This window comes from Marmota marmota, unplaced genomic scaffold, assembly GCF_001458135.2.
Source record: "Marmota marmota marmota unplaced genomic scaffold, marMar, whole genome shotgun sequence".
NCBI classification, from domain to species: Eukaryota; Metazoa; Chordata; class Mammalia; order Rodentia; family Sciuridae; genus Marmota; species Marmota marmota.
The window spans coordinates 2,803,999-2,831,319 of record NW_025999869.1 but is presented as its reverse complement, the minus strand read 5'-3'; the positions used below and the strand labels follow the sequence as shown (position 1 = coordinate 2,831,319).

The 27,321-nt window shown below is 56.9% G+C and overlaps 1 protein-coding gene across 2 annotated transcripts in view; it reads left to right on the top strand.

The window, feature by feature from the left end:
* Positions 1 to 24,596, top strand: part of Ergic1 (endoplasmic reticulum-golgi intermediate compartment 1) — a 48,850-nt gene extending 24,254 nt beyond the window's left edge. Inside the window, exons 2-8 of one of the 2 annotated variants that reach the window (XM_048815425.1) lie at positions 3,418 to 3,526; positions 4,897 to 5,001; positions 5,810 to 5,870; positions 9,825 to 9,925; positions 11,561 to 11,683; positions 16,672 to 16,790; positions 22,737 to 24,596. In XM_048815425.1, the coding sequence (XP_048671382.1) occupies positions 3,479 to 3,526; positions 4,897 to 5,001; positions 5,810 to 5,870; positions 9,825 to 9,925; positions 11,561 to 11,683; positions 16,672 to 16,790; positions 22,737 to 23,013 (834 nt within the window). In that variant the 5' untranslated portion in view covers positions 3,418 to 3,478 and the 3' untranslated portion in view covers positions 23,014 to 24,596. The remainder of the gene's footprint in view (positions 1 to 3,417; positions 3,527 to 4,896; positions 5,002 to 5,809; positions 5,871 to 9,824; positions 9,926 to 11,560; positions 11,684 to 16,671; positions 16,791 to 22,736) is intronic. The other variant, XM_048815420.1, reaches the window with a different exon arrangement.
* The last annotated feature ends 2,725 nt before the right edge of the window (positions 24,597 to 27,321 follow it).

Below are 27,321 nucleotides of genomic sequence, written 5' to 3'. Positions count from 1 at the left end.
TCCCGTGTTTTCTCTCATGTGAAATCTAGAGGGGACAAAAAAGGGACATCAGGAAAGTCAAAGGAGGCCCTGAGGGTAAAGGAAGGGGCGGGGGAAGGGGAGGGAAAGGGGAGATGCGGGAAGTGAAGCTGAGCAAGTGGCCCCGTGTACTATGAGCATGTCACTAGGAGCCACCGCTGTGCGTGAGCAACATGCACCAGAGGAGAGCAAGTTTTCTTCCAAAAACAGAAAAAAAGAGATGAGCTCTCTGGGGCTGAGGCAGGAGTGTCACTGGAGCCCCGGAGTTCAAGGCCAGCGTGGTGACACAGTGAGACCACCCCCCCCTCAGAACAAGGAAAGAAGAAAGGTCTCTTCAGTTCTCAGATCTGAGCCTGGTGGGCATCTACTTAACTCTGGGGAGGCCTCGCGGCGGATGGCGTCACCATGGTGGAGTCAAGGGACAGGAAGCCAGGAGCAATGGGGAGGGGCAGAAGCACGTTAATCCCCTCTGAGGGCAGTGCCCATGACCTGGCCACTTGCCGCTGTGCCCACCTGTCAAGCCCCACCAGCCTCAGCACTACCACACGGGGGACCACACTAGCAATGCGTCAACCTCTCAGACACCCAGCAGGTGACGTGGCCAATGTGTGTCAGAGAGAGGGTGTGCCACAGGGTGCAGGGGGACAGGGCGGGGGCCACTCACCTGTGCACTGTGGATGGCCCAGGGAAGGCCACAAGGGCAGAGAACGGCCACTGCAGGAGCCTCATTCTTGGGAGGCGAGGGACAGTGGGGTCCAAGCCAAAGCTGGGGTGGCCTAGAGAGGGGGTGGCCAGGGGAGGCCACGGCAGGCTGGCAGGACAGGAGGTGGGCCCGGGCTGCCTGCTCCACCGCTGTACCATCTGGGGATCTACTGCAGCCACATCCCATGAGGTGGGCCCCTGTTGGACGCCGTCACTCCCCTCCCTGCCCGCCCCAGGGGCTCTCGTCGCTGCCCTGGGCACTAGCTCTCCCATGCATCCAGGCTGCTGAGCCCTCTACCCCCTGCTCGGCCCTGGCTGCGGGCAGAGAGGAGCGGCCACGGTCCCTCCTTGGCCACAGTCCACTGTGCAGATGGCCAGCGCTCAGGTGAGCACTCAGACAAGCAGACGCGTACTTTAGGTGACAGACGTGGAGATAATGAAGGACGTGCTGAGCGGAGGGCACAGGATGAGGCTCCGAGTGGCTTGGGGGTCCTGTGCCAGCCCTGGAAGTTGAAGATGCTCACAGCCCCCCAGTCGCAGGGCCGCCCTCGGGAGCTGTGACCACCAGGGCTGGAACCTGGGCACTCCCCAGAGGGGACAGGAAGGGCCTGGGTTGATTCGGGTCTACGCGCCCAGTGCCCGGGAGACCACCAAGCGCCAAACCTTTCCATCTCCTGGCACCCGTGCCCCAGCTGCCATCTGCTCCCTTGGACAAGCTCCGTTGGGGCCCCAGCTGCTCTGGCTGAACCAGAACTTGCCCTTTTGGGGTCAGGCAGACTCTTGTTCAGAAACCCGAGCTGGGGTGCCCACTGGTTGGAGACGCGGCGTTCTGGTTTCCTTCGCTGGGGGTCAGCACCCGCTTCCCAGCTGTGAGAAAGGACCACACCCTGCAGGGCTTGGACAGTGAGCCACCCCACACTGGTCACCACCTGGCACAAGCAAGTTACTGTGAGCATAGATGGACACAGAGGGCTTCCAGCAGGCTGGGCCCGGTCTGAAAGGTCCCACCAGTCCTCATGCTGTGGCCACCCCCACTGGGCTCTTTCCAGCCCTTTCCACAGGAGTCTGGAGCAGATGAGCCCAGGGGGTTTAGTAGCCAGCTCAAGGACAATCGGCCAGGACCTGGACACAGGCAGCCTGGCACCAGGACCCCGAGCCCACTGCCCACAGCTGCCGCCTCACAGCTGTGTCCTGTGGCCAGCGCATCTCCATGCTCTGGGCCACCCTCCGCCCAGACCCTTGGAGAACAGAGACCCCGCAGCCACCTCCTGCGCCCTCATCCCCCAGCCTCCGGCCAGACTGTGTCACAGCCCCCTTTTCCGTCCATCAGGAAGCGCAGCTGTGCATGGGGACCACAGCCTCGTGCGGGGTCCACGCTCTCAGCCGCCCCGGCCCGGCCGAGGCTGACGCAGGTGGCCCCCCCAGCAGCCCCAGGAGGGGAGGGGAGGGGAGGGGGAGGCACCGGCTCAGCCTGAAGCATCAGAGATGCTGACGCAGGTGCCACAGTCACCAACGTCCTCTCCTCTGCAGCCCGGGCGGGCGCTGGCATGAGTCAGCATCTGTGATGGCTGTGTGCAGCAGGGGCCCATCCCTGAGTCAGCCTCTGAGGCCACCGCGGGCGGCAGATGCCTGGAGCCAACCTCCCCCACCTGCTTAGCCTTGGGAGCCTTGAGTCTGAGCTGTGCCCGTGGCCCGTCCACAGGAGGCCCGTGCTGGTGGGGGGCGAGCTCCAGGAGTGGCTGGGGGCTTCCTTACCTCCAGGAGGGCCGGCCACAGGGGCGGGAGCTCTGGGCCTGTGGGTGGAGGTTCTTGTCCTGGTCAGCTGGGTTTTGTGGCCCTCGTGCTGGCTGGGCAGGTGCTCTGTCCCCCTCCGGCTCTCCCCAGCCCTGCACAGGTTCTGAGAATTCCCTACGTCAGCGAAGCCAAGTCAGCAGAGCCTCAAGTCTAATGTGCCCCCCTCGAGCCTGGCGCCTTCATCCCCTCCCTCTTCCAGGGCCCTTCTCCCTGGCCCCCATGACGGGTGTCCTCATCCCCAAAGCCAAGCCACTGACTGCCACCTGCTCTGTGCCACCTCCTTCACTCCCTGTTTTCTGGTGGTGATGGGGCGGCCACCACCTTTTGCATGAGGCCCCAGGAAGCGGGGCTGGTCTCGAGCCCAGGTGTGGAGCTCAGCTGCTGCCGCCCTTGGCTTTCTGGGCCCCGAGCAGGGCCAAGCTGTTCCTCATGCCCCAGGCGGGCCCCATGGGCTGCCCCATCCACTGCAGTCCACGGCCCGCCTGGCCGGGCCTTGAAGCTCAGGCTCCACCAGGTGCGCCTGGAGCAGACGTGCTCTAGGTCAGCACCGAGATGACCCCGGCCTTCTCACTGTGACACCCGAGGTCCTTGACACATGACTGCCTCCCTCTCGGGCCTGCTGCCGTCACCCCTGCTTTTCAGGGCTCAGGGTGTCTTCACTGCGGGGAGCCTCAGTTCCCTTTTCTATATGAAGAGAGTGACCAGGTGCCAGGCCAAGGATCAGAGGTCATTCGTTCATTCAGTCAGGGAAGCACCTGTCCAGGTCGGGTCTGAGAGAGCAGGGGACGGAGCAGACAGGTCCCTGCTGGTGTGGACTTACCGTGCAGCGGGAGGAGGTGGGGACAAGATAAGACAGAAGACAAGTGCTCTAGCAGTTAAGAGTTGTGGTGCTCTTGTGGACAGGGCAACAAGGAAGGCCTAAGAGGTGACACCTGAGCATAGACCCAAAGGAGGTGGGACGGCCATGGTGAAAAGGATTCCAGGAAGAAGTGGTGGCCACAAAGGCCCTGAGGTAGGACATGCTGGGCAATGTCCCAGGCAGAGCAGGGAGGCCGGTGTGGCAGACATGTGTGAGCACAGGTGACAGTGGCAGAGAGGACAGGGCAGAGTGCTTGCCAGTAGCCATAACCCAGCACGTGAGGATGTGAACTCAACTATGTATTAGTTTTTCAATGCTATAATGAAATACCTGAGGCTGGGATGGATATAAAGAAAAGAGGTTTATTTGGTTCAGTTCTGGAAGCTGAAAGCCCAGGGTTGGGCAGCCCCGTCCATTTGGCCAGTGGCATCACAGTGCGTGCAAGAGGGATCACGTGGTGACACAGGAAGCCAAAGTGAGCCGAGGGTCTGGCTCTGCTATTTTTATAGCCCACTTTCAAGAACTAACCAGGGTCCCAGGAGAACTACACCAGTCCCTTTGGAGGGTAGTGTCCCCTCTGACCTGTGGCACTCCACTCAGGCCCTTCTTTCAAAGGCCCCACCTCCCAAGCCTCCAACTCGAGCCCTGGGAGATGAGCCACATCCACACCACAGACAGAGAGCCAGCCGGGGAGGGTCTGGGGAGGAGCTGAGAGACCAACTTGGTCAGTGAAGGGCCTACACCAGGTGGGGACAAGGCAGGCGCTGGGTGCCCAGGGCGAGGCTGCCATTGCTGTCTGTCCAGAGCCTGGCCCAGGGCCTCCTCGATGGCTGGAGAGGGGCAGGCACTGGTGTGCAGGAAGGTGGTGGACAGGGCTCCTGACGGCCGGGATGTTGGGTGTGACCCCAGGGCCTTGGTCTGCATTGCTGGGAGGGGAAGATGAGCCTTGTGCAGGAGCAAGGAGGTCTTGGGGAGCCGTCACCGTCCGTAGCTTGACCTGTGGCTGTCAGCTCTGGCCCACAGGTTCTTGTCTCAAGCCTCCCTGGGGCAAGGCTCTGCCAGGCCTCGAGACCCAGGGAAGGAATGAGGCTGCCACAGTCTGTCCTCAGGGCTCCCCTGTCCAGGGCAGTGGGCATCCTTGGGTAGGAGGTCTTGGTTGGAGTTCAAGGAAGACCCTTGTCCTGCAGCCCAGAGACCGTGGAGGGTGCTGGGGACCAGCCACTGTCTCGGGTCCTGCTTCGTGCCAGTTGCCCTGGGGTGGGGGGGGCACCCACATTCTCCCTCAAGGTTACCCCAGCTCCCTCCTCAGGTAGGTACTGTAAGCCCCCCTTCTACAAGAGAGGAGTCTGAGGCTCACAGAGGTGAAGTGGCTCCTTCAAAGTCAGACAGCTGGAAATGATATAAGCCAGGATCCAAACCGAGGTCTGACTCCAGGTCTGACTGCCTGTGCTGCACCTGGATCCCACAGCCCCTGAATCCCACCCTGTACAGCCACACTCCTGAAACTTGCCTCTCTTTCCCAGGTACCTGGCAACTTCCACGTGTCCACACACAGCGCCACGGCCCAGCCACAGAACCCAGACATGACGCACATCATCCACAAGCTCTCCTTTGGGGACACACTACAGGTGAGCAGGGCACACTCGGGGTGGCAAGGCCAGGAGTGAGGGTACAGTAGCTGTGTCACCTGGTCCCCTCTGTCCTCCTTGGGCACAGGCAAATGCCTTCTGGGGGGACGGCCCATCTGAGACTCTGCCTCTCCGCCCTGCTCCTCCTCCTCGTTTCCGGGGGGCCTGCCTGCAGTGTCGAGAACAGCACCCCGACACGTGCCCGTGCCAGGACTCAGGGACAGCGGCCCACACTGTGTCCTTAGTGGGGAATTCTGACTTAGTGAGAAATTCTTTAACACGCCCCCAGCTTAGGGCCGTCCACCCATGGCTGCCATCTGTCTGTCCAAGAGCCGCCCACTGAGCACCTACTAGCTGCTGGCGTGGCTCACACCAGGAGGCCAAGCGTGGCCGCTGCCCAGGTGGAGCCTTTGGGATGACACACGTTCACCAGGTCACTGTGCGAGTGATGGTGAGATGAGCCACAGAGAGAACGTGGAGAGAACGTCCGGCACCCACCTCCACCCTCCTCCACCCACACCCACCTGGGTCAGAAACCAGACTTGGACCCCAGCCCCAGAGTAGCGCAGGGACAGGCCAGTGATACATTGTGAGGGCCATAAATGAGCGACACGGGGGGCCGGACAGCGCGCCTACTAGGCGCTCACAGCGGAAGGCTGCTGCCTCCCCACACCCAGCCCTTGCTGTCTCCTGCTCCCCACAATCCTGCTGGACCCCTCAACCACGAGTGAGCACCCCAGACCAGGCTCTCGTGGCCAGTGCCCCACGGCCAGGGCCTGTCCCCATGGCTCACTGTGCTTCTCCACAGGTCCAGAATGTCCACGGAGCTTTCAATGCCCTTGGGGGAGCCGACAGACTCAACTCCAACCGTGAGTGTCCTACGGCCCTCGGCCCCGGGAGCCCCCCACTGCAGGTGGAAGGGGACAGGGGGTGGACAGAGGGGACCAAAGGACAGAGGGGCTGGGGGAGGGCAGAAGGGACCAAAGGAGGTCAGAGGGGATGGGGAGGGCAGAGGAGGCAGAAGGAGGGCAGAGGGGATAGAGGGAAGGTTGAGGGACAGGGGGAGGCAGGGAGGATTGTCACCGCTGCTGCATGCTCTTCTGAGTGGAGACAGTGGGGGGCGATGGCCAGGCCCAAACCCACTCTCGCTCCAGGAGGCCACTGCGAGAACATCTCTGGAAGTGGCCCAGGTGGCCACCCCTGACTGCCTGCCCCTCCCAACCCGCAGTGGCTCCTCCCCTCTTCTCCCTTGAAAGAGGACAGCCATCTGCACACACTAGACCACACACAGGTGCTGCACACCTCACGTGCACGCACGCTCACACACGGGGGCCCGGCAGGCCTGTCTGCTCAAGCCACCCCCCATGCTGGACGGGTCACCTGCCTCATCCCCTCACCCGAGCTCTCTGATTCCTCCCACAGTCAAGGATGCAGTGAAAGGAGACACCTCCACTCTCTGCCCACCAGGCAGTCAAACCCCCGTCTCCCTGTGTCCCTGAGAAGTCCGTCTCCTTGAGCAGAAGTCGTTTTTAGTTTTTCGGGGTGCAGAGAGCACGAGCTGTTGAGCTCTGTTTGGCGTCATCACGCCTGGATGGGAAGGGGGGCGCCCACCCGGGCTCTCCCCCGCACTGCCTAGCCCTCAGCGGGCCACCTGTTTGTCGTGGTTCTGCCGATGGTCTGGCCTTGCTATTGGCAGGTGCTGTCCCTCTGGGGTGGCCGTTCCTGCTGCCTGCAGGAGGGACAAGCAGTCCTTCCTCACAGGCAGGTGCAGCCTTCTGGCTGGGGTGCAGGGTCTGGACAGAGGCCTGATCTGTGTGGAGGGGTCATTGTCATCCTGCATGAGGGCAGCGAGGACGCACTGGCTGTCTGTGCTGGGAAGGCCCGAGTGGCAGAGCAGATAGCGCCGTGGCCAGATTCCGGCTGTGGGCTGAGATAAGTCCTCTCGGGCCTCAGCCAGCCAGCGGGAGGACTGGCTTCCGTTTCCCAGGTCAGACCACCTGCTGGGCCTCTGTCCTCTGTCCCCTATGCCCAGACCTCTGCAGAGATGTTCTCTATGCAGCTTGGAGCCAGAATGGCATCTGGCCCCTGCCTGTCAATCAGGTCTCAGCACAGACGCTACCAGTTCAGAGAGTCCCTCCCGGCCAGCAGTCCCCACTCATAGGAACGAGCCCATTTCCCCCCCCTGCACGTGTCAGCCTGGGAAATGACCTGTCCCTTCAGTCATTTGTTGCTCTTGGTTGTGGCTCCAGCAAAAACATAAGCCCATGAACTGGGGGCTCTGCCTTGCCCACTGTCTGTCCCCAGGACTCAGCCTGTGCCAGTAACCACCAGGTGTGTGAGCCATGCTAAGCAGTGATGAACTGTCACACCTGGACATCACTTGTAGGAGCAGTTGTCAGGTGGCAGTGTGGTGATGGGGGACCTTGGACTCCAGAGTCAGGCTCCATCACTCCGCAGCACTGGGAAGAACTTGGAAGTTGCTAACCCCTAAGCCTCAGTTTCTTCATCTGTAAGATGGGAGCGTCCCCTCCACCTCTCGCAGGGCCTTGCCGTGAGAATCAGCAAGGGGGTGTCAAGGGCTCAGTCCGTGAGTCGTGCTGCGCAAGTGCCAGCCCTTCTCTTCCTTCTCCTTTGCGGTGTCAGTGGCCTACTTTGGGAACAGTTCCCATGGCCACACCTAGGCTCTTCTTAGGCAGAATTGTGTCCTGTGTCATGGCACTGAATGGTGTGCGACTCACACACGCAGGCTGCTGGTTTAACTGTGCGGTTTGGAGGTGCAGCGAGAGGAGAGCCCCTGCCTTGCGTGTGCAAGGCCTGGGCCCCAGCCCCCCAAAAAGACAAAAGAAAGCGCAACTCCGAAGCTCATCCCACTGGTGGGGTGCAGAGGAAACCAGGGGGCCCTGTGTTGATGGTGTTGGAGGGGCGCAAGGAGCCTGTGGTCTCCAGGAACCCTCCGCCAAGCCCGCGTGTGCCTGCCTCTAGTGGGCAGATATCTGGGGAACTGCATCAAAGCTTGTGAGCCTTGGGTTCTGCTAGAGGAGAGCACTGGAAAGAACCAGGACAGCTGGGAGAGACCTAGGGAGACGCTGCTGCCCGATCGCTGTTCCGAAGAGTGAAGACAGGAGCCAGTCAGCCCTGGCCGTGGGGCAGGGCGAGGACATCCTGTGTCCCCATGTCCTGGGAGGCCCCATCAAGGCCTGGGCACTCAGGCATGTTGAGCACCTATTGTGGCGAGGTGCTGGGGACATGCGGGTGAGGACACAGGCTCCCTGGGGCTTGGGTTCCTTGCCTTGGCCTTGAAAAGATGTCCCTGAAGCTCACTCCTTGGAGAGCTGCAGACTCCCGTTAGAGGAAGACGGGCGGCCACATACAAACCCCCATCTGCAGTCAATACATGGGAACGTGAGCCAGTCCCGTGTGGAAGGTGGATGTGGTGGTGACCGTGAGGTTTCCCTGTGACAGCCGAGTTTTGCATAAGTTCTAACAAAGTACAGGTCTGATCTGGGTAAGGCATTCATTCCTTCCGAGTTTAATGCTGTGCGCATTTGGGACACCGTATGTCCAGGGTGGTCATGGACTCCTGGATTAAATGCTGAGACCCACCCGTGGCCCACTGACCCAGCTCTTCACAGGTGAGGTCTTTTGATCCCAGGGCATCCTCACACTCTGGGCTGAGAGCCATTAGACACAGGTGGGGCTTCCTGGGTCCAGCTCCAAGGCTGCAGGGCTTTCCCCAGGTTTTCTGAGGGGTTGGCCTGATTCTGTTCCTTCTGGAGACTCCGCAGGGCCCGGGAGGAAGTGTGCCAGGCTGGACCCCATCCCCACCAGTGAGTCCAGGACCAGGCCTGTACTGGCCTGGTGAGTCAGGGCTGGAACCCCAGGCCTAGGTCTCCGTGTTGTCTTAGCCCCATGGTCCCAGACCTGGATGCCTCTCCTAGCATCCCAGAAGGCCCAGGAGGATTCTTTCTGCCCTGGAAAGACTGGTGCCTCAGGGCTGCGGCTGGGTGCTGGACCCTGGTGACCTCATGCTTCTCAGTAGCTGATTCACCCGCTCCTCCATTCACGCTGGGCCAGCAGCTTCCATCCGTTCATTCATGCAGCAAGCATCTGCTGCCATCTGACCGTACCAGGCCCTGCGCAGGGCTCTGGGGAACAGCAGATGAGTGAGGCCAGGTCCGGGCACCTCCCCGTCCGGCCTGTGGGGGAGGGGCCGGAGTTGTGTCAGCAGGGCAGGGCAGGGCTGAGGTGGCAGGATCCAGGGCCAGTCACTGACAAAGGGGAAAGGAATCGGCAGCTCCCGTCACTGGGCTTTTCTGGTTGGCAAGCTTTTTTTTTGAAAACTAACACTCAGTTTGTTTTCAAGTCAAACTATGTGAGCAGCGCCCGCGGTGGAGTGGGGTCTCTCTCAAACCCTGCCTTCCTCCCCAGGGCCAGGCTGCTCAGGGCTTCCTGGGATCTTTCTAGATAATTCTTACAGGTGCCCACACACGTGAGAGAGAATGTCTCCTCCTGTCCCAGCTCACGGAACGTGCTGTATTCTTCTCACTGCCTGACCCCTCTGGGAGTCTACCCTCCCGGCACCCACTCTAGAGGCTGCCCTATTGATAGACATTAGGCAGTTCCCAGAATTTTAATATTATGTACAGTTCAGGAGAACATCCTGATGGTGGACTCTCAGGTCCCTGGCATCCAGGGCGGTGCTTGGTGGTGACACTGGGGAAAGAGCCCCCTGCAGTGCCAAGGTGTCAGGACTAAAGGGACAGAAAGAGCTGTCAGCCAGGCAGTGCCCATCCCCTGCTTCATCCTGCCCGTGCTTCCCGCAGCCCTGGCCTCCCACGACTACATCCTGAAGATCGTGCCCACGGTTTACGAGGACAAGAACGGCAAGCAGCGGTACTCCTACCAGTACACGGTGGCCAACAAGGTGAGTGGGCGGCGGCGGCGGCCAGCCGTGGTCGAGTGCGCNGTGGTCGAGTGCGCCCTCTGCCGGCAGAAGGCGGAGGTGGCGGGCGGCTGCGCCCTGTGATTTCTGCTGATTTCTTCCAGGCTCCTGGGGCGAGGGGACCCTCCCCCCAGGCTTGACTCTGGGTAAAGATGAAAAGACCCAATCCTTGCCATCGTGGGGGTCTCAGAGTCCAGGGCATCACCTAGAGAGACAGAGCAAGCAGACTCCCTTGGTCTCTCTTCTCATAAAGCCACTGATGCCATTTGGGGCCCCACTCTCATGAGCTCCTCTAAACCTCCCAGTGATCCCACCTCCAAACACCAACAACATATGACCTAGAGGGACACATTCAATAGTAGCATCTCCTGTGACCCGCAAGTTCTGACAGCAACTTAGCGACGCAGGACATGGTTGTGGTCTGAGCAGGAAGAACAGGGGTGCTGGACCACACCCAGTTCACATCATCACCAGCTGTGTGACCTGGGACCTGCCATGTCAGCTTTCTGTGCCTCGGTTTACTCATTTGTCAGATGGTGACGTCATAGGACTGCTGTTCAATGAGGCGGTGTGCGAAAGTGCTCAGCCACGGAGAAGGCCTTGGGTCAGTGACGACTACCGTGGCTATTTTTTGCTCCTTTCCTCTGTCCGCAGCTCTGGCTGTGACCCAGGCAGACACAACCCCATCAGCTCTCCCCCGAGGAAGCTGCTGTGTCTTGCTCCAGGCTCCTGTCCCCAGGCCTGGCCAGTGCCCAGGGCCAAAACAGCTTTCTCAGCGTGCCGTGTGACCTTGGCCCCAGCCTGCCCTCAGCAGGAAGTCCGGCCCTCTCCCTGTTATCCCTGTGAGCAGTGCGAGATGGGGGTTGGAGGTCCCCCAGTTTAGGTCTCCGTTTGCTGTAGATAGTGGCAATAGCCCAGAGGTGCCCAGCACCCGAAGTGCCCAAACTGGAGATTCTACAGGTCGTCATCCCAGGCCCTTAAGAGTTGAGATGGGGAAACCAAGGTCCCAAGGAAGGGAGGAGCTGGCCCAAAGCCACTCTGTAGGTTCAGCCCCTTAGCACCTCTCTGGTCGCAACATGCACATCTGAGGAACCCTGAGGCAGACAGGGCCTCTGGCTGTCCGGGTCTGCAGTATCGGGGACGGCCGGGGTCTGCCTCCTCCCGCAGGCTGCAGACTGAGACCCTCTCTGGGAAAGGGGCTTCCTCCCCTCAGGGACCCAGCACCTACGTGTCTGGGCTGCCTAGCCCACCGTTGTTGAATTAATGCAAGGTTCTGCATGGCTCAGAAGTTCTAGGGGGAAATAGCCTCTATTCAGCCTGAGCCACCCAAAATCTCTTCCTTTTCCATCTCTGCTTTCAAATTCATATTTCAGTTCCTGTGCTGCTTCCCGGTCATGTGGTCCATTTCCCACAGCTTAAGAGTCAAAAATGTCCCCCAAGGCTGCCATCTGGGTGCAATGCCAGTGGCAGAGTCCAGGGCCTGGAGAGGGGGCCAGGGAGTTCTGCTCCACGGGGAACAGGAGAGGCCCTTCCCCAGGACTCGGGGACCCTCTGGCAGGCAGCCCACCGGGCAGGTTTGTGCTTCTGATTCTCACAGCGGTCCCCTCCCTCCTGCAGGAGTATGTCGCCTACAGCCACACGGGCCGCATCATCCCTGCCATCTGGTTCCGCTATGACCTCAGCCCCATCACGGTCAAGTACACCGAGAGGCGGCAGCCGCTGTACAGGTTCATCACCACGGTGAGTAGCCGGGCGCCGGGCGCGGGGCTGCCCTGCCGAGGGTGCCTGCCTAGGATCGGGGCTCGGCCCCCAGGACAGGGAGGACGTTGAGCGCGTCCACAGCAATGGCCCTCCACCCGAGCGCACTCTCCAGGAGGACGCCTCCCAAAGACCTCCATCCAGCTCCAAGAGGGGCTGCTGGTTCCAAGGGGTTTGTTGGTTTATTGTTTATTTTTTATTTCTACATTTATTTTTGTGGAAATTATTCTTAGCAGGGTTTATCCTTTTCTGTAGGCTTTGTTTGTTTGTTTGTTTGGTACCGGGGACTGAACCCAGGGGCACTCAACCTATTCTGTATTTTATTTAGAGTCAGGGTCTCCCTGAGGTGCTAGGTTGCTGAGGCTGGCTGTGAACTGGCCATCCTCCTGCCTCTGCCTCCCCAGCTGTTAGGATCACAGGCGTGGCCACCGCACCTGGCTTCTGTGTAGATTTCACAATGAAAACCTGGACTCATTTTTTCCATGCCTTATTTCTGGGTATAGCTGCTCGTGGGTCCAGGTTTTCCTCCCTCCTCCCTCCTCCCCCTGCCATCGTCTCTGCCTTGCCCAGACTCCCTGGGGCAGCTTGGAGCTGACGTCTGTTTTCTTATGTGCTTAGTACTTCTAGTAGGTACACAGTTTCTGGTCTCCCATTCAAAAGGTCCTTGAGGATAGAACGTGAGGTCACAGTGTCCCACTTCAGCCAGAGGCTCAGGTGTTGGGGAAGCTGGAGTCACAGAGGTGGAAGTGGTGGGCTGATTATCCCTACCTCGCAGATTTGGAAACTGAGGCCTATAGGTAAATACAGCACTGGAAGGCCCTATCTGTACCTCTTCACGCGTATTTGTGTGTGTGTGTGAAAAAAAATTTTTTTTTTTAAGAGTCAGACTCACTGTGTTCCCTAGGCTAGTCCTGAACTCTTGGGCTCAAATGATCCTCCTGTCTCAGCCTCCTGAGTAGCTGGGGCTGTAGGCACATAGTACTGTATCTGGCTTCAGACTTTTCATAATGGTTCAAGATCAGGGTCTAGTCCCTGTGCTTTGGTTTCCTGCTGTGACTAGGTCTATATTAGTCAGGACTTTGACAGAACCTGTGGAGCTGGCTTCAGGGGTACTAGGCTTCAGGCCTGGCTGGATCCAGCTACAAACAATGTCAGGAATAGGTCTCTCTCCATCTTGTGATCTGCTTTTCTCCATATTGGCTTCATTCTCAAATAGAATAGGCCGGCAAAAAAATAAAATGCCTCTTCCCTGGTAATTCCACCCAACTCTCAGAAGAAGAGTGCTTTGGTTGACTCAGCTCGGGACCCCAGTGTCCTTAGAGCTTGGAAAATGGAGTCCCCTGGTTGGCCAGTCCTAGGTCTTGTCCCACCCTAGAGCCAATGCCATTCAAACCACAAGGACAAAGGTTGTGCAAGATGGGACTCGGGAGGAAAATCAGGGAGGGCAGATCAGTACTGGGGGGGACAAGCGGTCAGATGTGCATGACAAGGTGTCGTCTTCTAATCTGTGACACAGGAATCACAATCCTTGCTCTTGCTACTCCCCAGGGCCCTGTGGGACCCAGGGAGTTCATGAGAGGGGACGCTCTTTGCAGGTAGGAAAAGCTGATAGGTATGACATGCCCTTCAGAACGGCTCTCTGCCCTTTTTGTTCCTTTTTCTTTATACATGTACTTTTTTTTTTGCATCACAATTCTTATTACACATATATACCACAGTTTTTCACATCTCTGGTTGTATATAAAGTATGTTGACACCCAATTTGATTCTTCATACATGTATTTTGGATAATGATGTCTATCACATTCTACCATCCTTGCTAATCCCCTGCCCCCTCCCTCTCCCTTCCACCCCTCTTCCCTATCTAGAATTCATCTATTCCTCCCATGCTCCCCCTCCCTACCCCACTATGAGTCAGCCTCCTTATATCACAGAAAACATTCAGCATTTGTTTTGGGGGGATTGGCTAACCTCACTTAGCATTATGTTCTCCAACGCCATCCATTTACTTGCAAATGCCTTGATTTTATTCTCTTTTATTGCTGAGTAATATTTCATTGTGTATATATGCCACATTTTTTTAATACATTCATCCACTGAAGGGCACCTAGGTTGGCTCCACAGTTTAGCTATTGTGAATTGTGCTGCTATAAACATTGATGTGGCTGTGTCCCTGTAGTATGCTGTTTTTAAGTCCTTTGGGTATAGACGGAGGAGAGGGATAGCTGGGTCAAATGGGGGTTCCATTCCCAGAATTCCAAGGACTCTCCATACTGCTTTCCATTTTGGCTGCACCAATCTGCAGTCCCACCAACAATGTATGAGTGTGCCTTTTCCCCACATCCTCACCTACACTTATTATTGTTTGTCTTCATAATAGCTGCCATTCTGACTGGGAGTGAGATGAAACCTTAGAGTAGTTTTGATTTGCATTTCTCTGATTGCTAGAGATGATGAGCATTTTTTCATATATTTGTTGATTGATTGATTATCCTCTCCTGAGAAATGTCTGTTCCGGTTCTTGGCCCATTTGTTGATTGGGTTATTTGGTTTTTTTGGTGCTTAGCTTTCTGCCCTTCTTTGACTACACAGAAATGACAGACTTCCCTTAAACAAATGGCACCAGCCTCAAAGCTGGGACTCCACGTGCAGATGGGGGAAAGACTGTTGCCACACGTGCAAGAAAGGAACCGTCTTTAGAATCTATACAGAGAACTACGGATTATTAGAAAAAGTTACACAACCAGAGAGAAAAACAGGGGCGTAACTAGGCTGTGGAGTTCTAGACCTTGGAGAAATGAGATTCAAACCAACAGACCCAGGTGGCCCCTGCACACAGGGGACATGAGAAACCTGCCTCTCATTAGAGATGGGAGTATGAAGTGGGGGCTCCATATGCCACTCATACCCAGGTAACTTGTCACAGCCACCCTGGAGGGACACACACAAGCCCTCTGACCCCCATCAGGGGATCTGATAGCAAATGATTTCGCCCAAGGTCCCACAGGCTAGCATACCCCAAGTGGGTCTGGGTGCTAATAGGTATTCTTATTCTGCTCCAACTGCATGCCCAGTTTAGGCCAGATGCCAGGGTACACATGGGTGTCCTGGAAAGTCCATCGGGAGTGACTTGCCCCTCAGGGACCCTGGGGTCTGTAGCACTGACTGGCTGAGAAGCCTCCCATGCCCACCTCTCACCGTAGAGTTGAGGAGGCTTTTCCATGTCCCCAGCCCGTTCCTCACACACCGAGAGCAGCTAAGGTGCTGGGCCCTCAGATCACTCTGCAAGTGGCTGAGAAGTGAAGCCACTTCACTTGTACAATCAACATGGCTGGATTTGCCACACGCAGGGCCCATGCTGGGCAGGGACAGCTGAGTGGCCATGAGCCCTGCTGAGCCCCAGGTGCAGGAGGCAGCTCTGCCCAGTGACACAGGGCCCAGGGGAGGCGCCGATCCCACTGGAAGCCCCCGGCACTGGGCCTCAAGGGCAGGTGAGAGGGCCCAGGGAAGGGCCCTTGCGGGGACCATTCAGTCTCCTCCACGTGGACAAACCGCCTCCCGGGTCAGGCGAGCCACTGTCCTTCCCAGAGCTGGCATTTCCCCATAGCCACCTGGGAAGATCTCCTCCCCCACCCAGAGAACAGACCTCTCCAGGACTCCTTGTCCCTCCTCCTCCCTGGGCCACCCCACACCTGCACCGTCCACTGGGCCAATGAAGCCTGGGCCTGGGGCCGTGCTGCCCCAGGCACCACCCGTCAGTGTTCGTGGGCCTGGGGGTTTCTGGAGGCCTCAGGCTGCCATCTTGGTTGCCAGAGCAACCGTGGGGTCAGGCCTGATGAGCCAGCCGGCCAGTGTCCCTGGCAGATGGCGTCATTGTGGAGCTTCAAAGGCCCTTGTCACTGGCCAGCAGATGCTGGGATGACAGGAGGGCACACGTGCTCCCGGGAGCCCTCAAGGGCGGGTGGGGCAGGGAGGAGGGGGACACCTGCTCTCCTCCCCTTTCTCCCTTTTCAAAGCAAACACTTGCGTGCGAAGCCTTCGAGTCCAGGTGGGGGGGCCTCTGCAAATAGCCCCTTGGAGGGGCTGCTGACGGAGGGGGCTTAGGCCAGGGTGTCGTCATGTGGCGGCTGCAGGCCTGCAGGAGCAGCTGTGGGTGGCTGGAATGAGGGGCAGGGCGCGGTGCGTGCTCCCTGCCACCAAGGGCCTGCTGAGCCGGGCTGCCCCCAGGGCTCCTGCCTGCAGAGGACTTGCAGACCCCCACCTGAACCTCCTACTGAGCCCTCAGCCAGGCTGTCCCCAGCTCCCCGCCTGGACCCCACCGACCCCACCGTGCCTTACTCAGGCCTACACTGTGTTCTACCAGAAAATTCTGCCACCAAAGGAATAAAGAGATAGTACTTGACGACATGCAAGGGGCTCCCTCCCACACACACACACTTGTCCCCTGCCACCTGCTTTAGCCCCTTTTCTGAGATGGCTACAAATGGCCCATGATGACAGATTGGATGGCTTTGGACGTGTCAGATCTCTTTGCTTGTGTGGTTTGTTTTATTTTAGGGGGAACACCCAGAAGTCATAGCTGTGACAGTTGTGGCCCACCAAAAAGTGCCAGATGCCACTCACATGCTCCTGTTGAATGGCCCGTGGCACCTGGTATCCTGCAGAGCCAGGGGACCAGGGGGTTTTGCTGGAGTACGCTCTGCCCACCAGCATGCTCCCTGACACTTTCCTCACTGGGAAAAGAGCCCCCCAAGATTTAGATTGCATTCCTTAGTCGCCAGGTCCGATAATGGCCTGCAGGCCTGATTTCCCTCTGTCCCCAGCGTCCAGCATGGGGGCTGGCCTGGACACAGGTGCTCACAAATACACAAGAGACAACTGCTTACAGAAGTAACTATCGAGTATCCTTATTAAATACCTACTGTATGCAGGTAGTTTCACAAGGATCCCCTTTGACCCCCCACCCCCAGATGATGCTGGCCATGTGTTGCACGATTTCAGCTGAAGCTCAGAGGATGCAGAGGCGCATCCAAGGTCACCCTGAAAAGAAGACGCTGTCCACCGAGGCTGGGTGGCTTCCGTGTTTCAGGTCCCATTCCCTGTCTTTGCTTCTTTGGGTTTCTGTGTGCATTGGCCCGAAACAAAAGGTAGCAGCTAGGGAGGGCCAGCAAGGAGGGGCGGCCTTCAGAACTAACCAGAGACTGACTTAGAACTGAGAAGGAGGCCTAGGGAGCAGGCAGGGGAGGACACGTGCCCTCGCCATCACCAGGCCCTGGGTCCATTCCCAGCCCATGTACACACATGCGCTCGCACACACACAATAAACAAGGTTTTAGTCACCAAGGTTGTGTGAGTTGACACTGGAGCAGGGGCACACTGTCCACTCTGTCCTCTGCCTCAGTCTCTCTGCTCTCCAGGCCTGGCACAGCGCAGGCAGGTTGTACATAGGTAAGTAACAAAGATCAGACAGATGGTGGGCGGGCCTGGCTCTTCTTCTCCCAGGTGTCCTCTGTTGTCTGAGTAGTAGAACAAAACCCGCAGCAGGACTCACTGATTGAGGCCTACGCTGAGCAGAAGCTTTGGTTCAGATCCTGCTGGGGCGTCTGAGCTAAGCCAGGTCTCGCCGCAGGTGTAAACTGGGGACAGGTTGACCCACCTGGGCCCGGAAACAGAATTGGAGCCCCTGGCTTTCCTGTGCCCAGTTCTGAGGTGGAAAGGGAGCATAAGACAGAGCAAGCTCCTTCGTAAAGAGGAGGCTCATTTTTAAAGTTATGAAGCTTCTTATTTCCTAAGCTGCAGGTGGGGTCCCTTATTCCAGGATATTTGGTGTGCAAACCTCCTTCTTACAGAGGAGGGTCTCCTATAGAAGCCCCCCGTCCAGGGGGAGAGGCACTGAGGGTGTCTATGTGGGAGTGAGCCAGGGAGTGTCACAGGAACAGCAGCTCCCCACACACACACTCCCAGACCCCGGTCTGGTCACCTGGATTTGCTTTGGTAGTTCTGTGACCTTGGACGGGCTGGTCCCTCTCTGGTCCTCTTGTCTCCTCATCTGTGAGAAGCGGGCACAGTTGCCAGGACTGAGTAAAGAGGCCAGGAAAAAGGGTATGCAAGGCCCAGCACACAGAAGGTGCTCAACCAAGGAGTTGGGAGGAGGGTGGGGACTGAAGCCATTATAAAGGTGGCAGAGAGGGAACCCCACTGTTCCCCCTGGGCCAGGGGTGAAGGCAAGGGGTCTGGCAGGGTGACGTGACTGGGCGGAGTCAGCGTTCCTTCCGTGACAGTCCCCACCCCTGTCCTCGACTTGGGTGTCCTCATGGAGGCTCCAGCCTGTCTACCGCCGGCAGCCTCTAATGGGACTCAGGTTCGTTATTCACTTCCTCAGACTCTGACTCTTCCGCAGGCTGGGAAAGCCACACTGACTCGGGAGGACAGGGGATGAACAGTTCCTGGCACTCAGGTCACACCCCGGCTGGACGGCTGTCCCAGTGCTGATGGCAGACCCTGTTTCACAGACGGGGGAAATGGAGGCTCGGGATGCCAACCTGCTGTCCTTTAATTTCTGACAGAGGTGGCCCTTCTGGCTCAGCAGCCCCGCCTGTGCCTGCCTGTCCCCCGCCTTGGGGCCAGGTGGAGAGAGACAGCAGCCGGTCGTGTGAGGGGCCAAGGGAACAGGCATTCGCGTGTGTATCAGGCAGTGGACACTCACTCCAGCCCCGCCAGCCCTGAGAGGCACTGGAGCAGGGGAGCATGCAGGCTCTTGGTGACAGGAGCAAGCCCGGCCATCTCCAGGATGGCGCAGCACCCGCAGGGCCCAGGCTGTACCTGCCCGGCCCTGGCAGCACCCAGATTAGGTGGGCGAAGGGTGCCCCCTGTCCCTGTGGCATCAGCACAGCCCCCAGCCCCAGCTGGCAGGAGCCAGTGAGGGGGAGTTGCCGCTGCCCTGCCCCGTGCTCCCCAGGGCCCCCCGTTGTGCATTTGCTCACTCTGCCCCCATCTTGCCCTCTGCACCCTGAGAAAGGCCTGTTCTCCTGACCCTTCTGTGTGTGGAAGGTCAGCAGACTGTGGGAACTAGGTCGTGGGTCATGGGGCATCTGCTCCATCTGCATTTATGCTCACAGGGGGGATCCTGCCCATCCTGCAGGCAAGGGAGATGCCAGGTCACCACTGTGTTTCGCCAGGGCTGCCCCAAACCCTCTCAGGCCTCAGCATCACCCCTGAAGGTCCATCCCCTCCAACATCAGCCGAGTAGTGTGGGCTGGGCCTTCTGCCTGCGTGGCACTGACCTGTCACAAGCACAGCTCCCTGCAGGCCACTCACCGCGTCCGGACTTGAACGCGGTGGCGGAGCAGGTGAGGCGCAAGACGCTTCGGGCCCCCCCTCCGTGGCTTCCTTTGCCGTGGTTTCAGGGCCCACAGACAGCCACAGTCCAAAGATACTAAAAGGAAATACTCAGACGTAAACAAGTTTACGAGTTTTACGTAGCATTCATTACAGTGTATTGTTAGCATTGCTCTATTTTATTGTTATTTATTGTTGATCTCTTGCCATGCCTAGTTTATAAATTGAACTCATAGATATGAATATATAGAAAAAAAGCAGTGTAATTGGGGTTCCATATCATTCGTGGCTTCAGACACCCATAGGGGGGCTTAGAACATGTCCCCTAGGATGAGGGAAGATACGGTAATGAAGGGGGGCTGGGGCAGGCTCCAGATTCTCTGTTTTGAGGAACCCCTGGAATGTGCTGGGACCCACTACACACCTCCTTGGTTGTCCAGAGACCAGCCCCTGCCTCAGAAGCAGGGTGCCAGGGACATTGCTCAATTGAGTGACACTGATGGCTATGCAGGGAGCTCACCACAGGGTCCCCCTTAGCCTTAAGGCTGGTGGGGCCAGTGCTTAGCAGTCCCCATGGTCCCGGGGCCTCGCTTTCCCCAGGCTGTTTCCCAGTGTGCACAATGACGGCATCAGACCGGGTGCCAGGTGTGTGTGAGTCACAGGCACTTGGGTGCCTCACTGAGGCTGAGTGCGGATGGGGGGGGGCGTGGCTATTTTTTGCTTTGCTCTCCATTGCACTTAAGTCACATTTTCCTATCCTCTGATCCAAGCTCTAAAAGCATTTTGTGGTATAAAATCTCCCATCATCTGATCCACTTCACCAAAATAAAACCAGCTCCCTGCCGTCACCTTCCCTTCAGAGAGCTCCTGCGTCATGCTTGGAGGCTGGCAGGGAGTGGCCTTGCCGCTTAAAGACACTCAGCATAATCCCCCAGCGTCCCCAGCCTCTTCACTCCCTGGGGGGCTGCTCCAGTTTCCTGGGGCTGTTATTCCTGGAATGCCAGCTGCCCCACTTACCAGCCATCCGCACAGACCTCCTCTGTCTGTCCTGGGCCTCTGCTTAGCTCATCTCACGGAAATATCACTTAAAAAATAAACGCGGCTCAATTTACCCTTCCCTCTCACCGTGGCTGGCTCCAGCCTCCGCCACTTGGCACCAATGCATCTATTAAGTGCTGCCGTCTCTCGGAGCCCCGTAGGATTGCATGTCAGTCTCTGGCCACCCCCTCAGCGCCCCCCCCCAGAGACTCCAACATAGCCTTCTTCTGAGACCTATGGTCATTTAAATGCCATTTTATATGGCATGGGGAGAAGAGTGGGGGCTTGGGAGGCAGACAGACATGCTGTGTGACCTTGGACAAGCTGTTTCCCCCTCTGAGCCCCATGGATTCAGCAGTAAAGAGCCCCTCCCTCAGGGGGCTCTAGTGCTCCTGCTGCCCTGTGGATGGGTGGCATTGGTACTTCTGAATGGCATGAAGTGGGTACTGAAGGGAAAAGACGTTTAACATTTTCTTGCAAGGCAGAGGTGGCGGGACACACCTAAGTACTGGGGAGGATGAGGTAGGAGGATCACAAGGTCAAACCAGCCTGAGAATGTTAGGGAGTGGTGTCCGAGGTAGGAGGATTGGAGTGGGGCTCAGTGTGGAGAGCCCCGGGTCCACCCCGTGCTTCAGCCTGCAGACCTTCTGTGACCTTCTCTTGCTGTCTGTCATCTGTGTTTCAGTTCCTCCAAGTCATGAGAAAGCAATTTTTTAGACCAGGAAACCTTCAGCTGGGGATGTCAATGGTAGAACGAACGTGTGTTTAGCACACACATGCTCCTCAACCCATGATGGGGGCATGTCCCAATAAACCCACTGTAGATAGAAAATACCAAATCAAAGATACACTTAATAGCTGGGTGTGGTGGTGCACACGTGTGGTCCCAGTGACTTGGGAGGCTGAAGCAGGAGGATTGCAAGTTCAAGGTCAGCCTGGGCAACTTATCGAGACCCTATCTCAAAATAAAAAATATAAAAAGGGTCGGAAGTGTAGTTCAGTGGTAGAGAACCTCTGGGCTCAATCCATAGTGCCAAAAAAGAAAAAAAAAAGACATTTAATACCGGTAACCCACCCAACACCATAACTTAGCCCAGCCTACCTAGAACACGCTCAGAACGCCCCGTTAGCCTGCCGTGGGCTGCTCATCCCACAGTGCTGGACTGTCGTGGAATTGCTGCAGACCCCACTGAAAGGCCAGCAGCACGCTTGCACGGACACACTCACAGTGTGAGGAGGTCCGGCCACCCTACATTGAGTATTCAGCGGGTGGTGCTTTGCATGTCTGCGACGCAGGAGGATGTCACTCTCAGAGCACAGGCTCCACACTTTGAACCCCAGCCACCTGCAGAGGCATTGCACAGCTGCTCCAGGGTCTCTGTGCCTCTGTACAGCGGGTCTAGCATCCTAGGGGTGACCTGGGGCTTCCCTGAGGTCTGGGCCTGCCTGGTACAGAGAAGGCACTGTCAGCGTCGCCTGCTCTGCCGTGGTCTTCACGATGTGCCAGCAGGTTAGGGAGTGCACACCTACAGGCTACGTCCTACCGGGGACGTTTGACCTCCAGGGGACATCGGGCAATATTTGGAGACATTTTGATTGTCACAACAAGGGGGAGAATGTAGTCTGGGCGTCACATGTGGAGAGGTCAGGGATGCTGCTGAACACCCCCCAGGGCACGGACAGCCCCCCACCGTGATGAGCCAACTGCTGGCAAATGCGAGGGGCTGTGAGTCCTGATGTCAGGACTGTGACCCACCCAACACCATAACTTAGACTGGGCTAAGTTATGGTGTTGGGTGGGTTACGGGTATTAAATGTGATTTTTTTTTTCTTTTTTGGCACTATGGATTGAGGCCAGACGTTCTCTACCACTGAACTCCACTTCCAACCCTTTTTATATTTTTTATTTTGAGATAGGGTCTCTCCTGATGTCAGGAGAGCTGTGACGGGTCCTGATGTCAGCTCTCCCGGAACCCCATCAGCCTCTCCATGCTTTGCCATGCCTGCCCTGGGTGGGTTTATTGGGTGGTTATTTGTCCAGTACCCGCCCCCCAACTGAGATGGCCCAGGCTTCCAAGAGTGTGAGGTTTGTTTCCAGCCCCAGCCCCCCCAGGCCAGCGCTGCTGACAGCCCACCCCACGTCGCAGACCCAGGCTCAGGTCCCAGGATTGCCACCTCCTGGCTGTGTCAGATCTTGGGCCAGTGGCACTGCCTTTCAGACCCGCCATCCTTCATCTGAAACTGGGATTATAAATAACCAGTCAATGTGGAGTGGCTGTTGGGAGGACAGGCTCCCGGGTGCAGGCACACCTGTGTTCAGGTCACAGCTCTGCTACCTAGTGAATTGGGGGTGACCTCGCTGGTCCTCAGTTTCCTCGCCTGTGAAATGGGCCTAATAATTCCTCACAATGGAATTATCAGGGCCTTAATTCCTGTGGGAATTCAGGGAGCTGATGTTGGCGAGCATTGCTTTCGTGATTAACAAGAAATTCGTCATCTAACAAGTGGTTCTCTCTGAGCCCTGAGTTCTCTGGACTCTGTTGGTGTCCACGCAGCAAGCACGAGTGTCCCAGGCAATGCATTGCAGAGCTTGTGATGCGGGAGGGTCTGGCTGGCGCTCCCTCCAGCGCTGGCCTCTGACGCTCATCTCCTCTTTCAGATCTGTGCCATCATTGGTGGGACCTTCACTGTGGCGGGCATCCTGGACTCCTGCATCTTCACAGCCTCCGAGGCCTGGAAGAAGATCCAGCTGGGCAAGATGCATTGACACCTTCCAAGGACCCAGGGAGGCTGCCCGCCCTGCTCCGTCGCCCTGGCTCCTGCGGCCCTCTCCCGACCCGGTCTGGCTTCCTCCCAGCCTGCGCGTGGGAGGCGGGGAGGCGAGAGTGGCTCGAGGTCCCGCAGCTACCTCTTTCCCCGTGTTTCATTTTAGATAAATTACACTGCCTAGAGTTGTGGTGTTCCTTTCCTGGGGAGCCCCAAGACCAGAGTCAGGCAAGGGGATGCTTTAAGATGTTGGGATCCCCTCCTGGGAGGGCTGTGGCCCCTTGCCTCTGAGGGAACAGTCCAGCATCCCCTGGCCAGCTGCCATCCAGGCTTTGACAATCTTGCAGCCCCGCCATGTGGACACACTGATCGCCTGGTATCTGTCTGGGCAGCCACCGTGGGCTCTCAGCCTTGGGACCAGCCTGCCCATAGGCCCTCCCACCTGGTGCCATCCACCCAGAACGGCACTTTCCAGGCAAGCCCCTGAGATTTGGCGCTGTAGCTGGAACTCTCCCTTCTGCCCTGTCCCTCCTGCCCCAACTGGAGCCCAGGCTCAGGTCCTTGTCCCCACCCCTGTCCTGTTCTTCCAAGAAGCAGATGCCCGTTTGTTTGGCAGCAGTGGTGGGGTCTCAGATCTGCCCACTGGTCACAGGAGGGTCACAGATTGCCCTTCCTCTCCTGTCCTTGTCCCTCGGAACCTCCCACCATTGTGCCTCAGCCTCTGTGCTGTGTGGCAAGGGCATTTCTTGGTGGAGGGGCTGGTTCCCCCTGCCAGGCGCCCCCACTGTCCTGTTGGAATCTGCAGTGGTGGGGTGGGGTCTCATGTGGGAAGTCGCCCTTGAAGAGCAAATAGTCATGGTTTACATACTGTCCAGACAGAAGCATCCTTCCTGCAACCCTCAGAGGAGGACATCTTGGCCTCTCCCAGACAGCCACCTCTGGCCCCTAGGCAAACCAGCCTGACTCCGCCCTGCAGGCCTCCACCTGGGGCGCCCCAGAGTCCCAGGACTTGGACCTCTTCAGCGTGGTTCTGGCCCACTTGCCATCAGCTGCCCACACCCTAATATGTTCCCAGCCCCTGGGGTTGCCCAGTGTCCCCCAACTCCTTCTGAGGTGGGTCCCCTACCTGTGCTCCCCCTCATCCTTCCCTTTGGGTCCTGAGAGTGAAGGCCAGTGGTCCAGACATGAATTCCACCCAGGGAATTCTAGCTATGCCCTCCATCCCACAGAGCCCCGCCTGTTTCCCCCGTTTGTATGGACATTGTTTGCATACTTTTGTAATGAATGGGGAGTTTCCAGTAGAAAGATTTTTTAAATTATCTATATGGATAGCTCAAGTCTCTGCCATTTGTAATTTTTGGCTCCGAATTCCAATGAGCAAAGTTTCCCCTTTTGCATATGAGTTGATGTGTGTGTAAGCTGCCTTTGGTTATTTCTGTTTTCTGTGGCCACTTGGGTGGACTTTTTTTTTAATCATTCCATTCCCAGTTATGGAAAGGAATCTCTTTGGTGTATGAATCCCGGAGCCCCATGGAAGATGGTAGGGTGGGGCGGGCGGGTGGGAGATGTGAGCCCACGTTTATGCATTTTTTAAAAAACTCTGAGGACATGGGGGACATCAGTTTCCTATGGAAGGTCGGTTTCCTCTGACCTGTTATTCTTATAAACAAAATCTCAAGGGAAAAAAAAAAATGTTTTCTTTCCCCACTCATAGGGTTCAAATAGATTATTAAAAGGCTGATTTTCAGAAGTACTGCTGTGGGATTCTTCTCTTTTTTTTTTTTTTAAACATACTTTTAGTGGTAGATGGACACGATACCTTTCCTTCACTTATTTATTTTCATGTGGTGCTGAGGATGGAACCCAGGGCCTCACAGGAGCTGGGCAAGGGCTCCACCCACAAGCCCCAGCCCCAGCCAGACCTGCTGAGGGATTCTTTCTGCCCTGGCTGTGGCTGGGGAGCCCGGAGGCTAAAAGCAGGCAGAATGGAATTTCATTCCAGAGAGCAGAGTCGGAAAGGCTGAAAAGAAGATCTTGGGGGACCCAGAGAAGCACCTAGAAGACAGTTAGGGACCACTCGCCTCCCTGTCGTCTCTGCCTGGCCTTATCACATCTGTAGAGGGGCTTGGAAGAGCTGTAGAAAAGGGGCTCATTGTGATCAAGTCTGACCACTGGCACCCCAGTTCTATTAATGGGACGATCATGACATCACAGAGGGTCCACAGGCCAGGCATCCTCTGCTGGGTCAGACACCTACAGACCTGACGCTTGCACACTTGTAGGACTCCAGTTGTGTTAAAGTATTTATCCAAAAAATAATGTCTCCCGCTCAGTCTTAAGCACTAGCGCTTCTTTTTTTTTTTGGAGGGGGGCAGTTTGGGCGTTGAGCTCCGGGCCTCTGGCATGCTAGGCAAGTGCTGTACTCCAAGTTACACCAGCCCCCAGCTCCGCTTGTACACAGCTAAACACTGCAGTTATGTTCTGGGCTGGACATTCTGCTGCAAGACAATAAAACAGGCAAGGCGCAGTGGACTGCGTCCTTGATTCCAACTGCTCAGGAGGCTGAGGCAGGAGGGCCACAAGTTCAAAGCCAGCCTTAGCAACTCAACGAGACCCTAAGCAACTCAACGAGACCCTGTCTCTAAATAAAATATAAAAAAGGGCTGAGGATGTGGCTCAGCACCCCTGGGTTCAATCCCTGGTACCAAAAAAAAAAAAAAAACACCAACCAGGACCGGGGGAAAGATCTGAGAAGATGATCAAAAGGTAAAGGCCCTGGGGTGGAGCCAGTCCTTCGTTCCTGCAGAATGTTCCTGGATCTGCTGTCTTCCAACAGGTCCTGCTCTCCGGGCCTTTGAAGCCTCCTCAGAACACCACCAACACCCTGGGGACAACCGGGGCCTCAAGAAGCTCACCTGGGTGACAGGAGGTGCCTCACGAGCCCTCCCTGCTCTCTACATCCCTCTGACACCCAAAGCCAGTGAGCCAGCCGAGCACACCCACCCAGCTGCCACTTATGTGGGCGCTGCCACGTGCTTCATCTGTCCCGCTGTGATTTAATGAAGTCCTAGTTAAGTCAATGATGGACAACTGGAAAGGAGCCTAGCAAAGTTGCATGCTCTGGCGAGGGTTGATGAAGGCCAGCTTATCACCCCAGGTCCAAAGGGCCCTAAGTCACGTTCGAACAGGTCCGCACGTGAAGACTTGGCCGCAAGGATCCTCCAGGTGCCTCAGGTCTCACTCCACCCATAGAAACCAACCCCAGAGCTCAGGCTGGTTATGTCACGAGACAGTTCTGTCAGGAGAAGGAAGAACTACTGGGATTTCTCAAAGGGCGAAAGAGGAAGGGATAAATGGCACGTTTATGATTTCTCCTTCCAATAAACTTTTCCAATTATCTAACCAAATGTGGATCCCAGTGGCCCCACGTAAGAAGATTTCTGAATGTGGGGTTACAGAGCAAACCCACAGAAGGGTGGGTCACAGGCTGGGAGCTGGGGAGTCTGAATAAGAAAGCTCTGCAGGCGGTGGTGGAGAGGGGGGTCCTAGGCAGACAGCCCCAGGGCCTGGGATGGGGCCTCCCGGGGCGGAGCTTGGGAAGGAGTCAGGTGGCACAGCAGGGCTCCTAAGTGAAAACTGGCTTGGGTTTTATTACTATGTCACAAATGATTTTTTTTCTTTGCCTGCAACAATGTGGCAGGCCACTGGAAGTCCTGCTCTCTTCTTAAGAAACGGGTTTTGGGGCTGGGGTGCAGTTCAGTGGTGCTATGGTTGCTTCGTGCTGGGTTCCAGCCTTGTACCAAAAGCAAAAAAAATAATGGAAAGAAACTGGTTCCAAATTCCACAGCAGACACAGTATCCAATAATGTGAAAGGGGACACTGGGGAAGAGATACCACTGTCCCGCCCCGGGCGAGGTGCTGGCCTCTGTCTCCTTCGGGCCTGGTGTGCTGTGGTATTCTCTGTGGGTGGTGACTGCTCTTTGGTCCTGTTTCTTACAGATGGCAGTTAGTGCCTTTTTTCTTTTTAAATATATATTTATTTTAGTTGTAAATATACCTGTATTTTATTTATCTATGTGTGGTGCTGAGACTCGAACCCAGGGCCTCACACATGCTAGGCAAGCGCTCTACCACTGAGCCCTAGCCCCAGCCCCAGAGTTAGTGCCTTTTTAGGAAGGAAGAAACAGACTCACCAGCGAGTCCTGGTCACACCGCAGCACGTGGTATAGATGGAACCCTAGCCCGGGTCCGCCTGACTCCAGGGTGGCCAGGAATCGCGTGGTTCTGCCTCAGACCCAAGAACTGCCTTATGTCAAAAAAGAAAACTGGAAAGGGGGTAGGTTCGGAGCAGGAGGAGCTTTTGTTTCTTCCTTTAAAACAAGCTGTGAGGAAAATCTGCAGTGCCCGTGGGCAGGCATGGCCTTCTAAAAATTTTGAGACCCTTAAGTTATGATTTTGTATGTGTGAGTATTCTGGG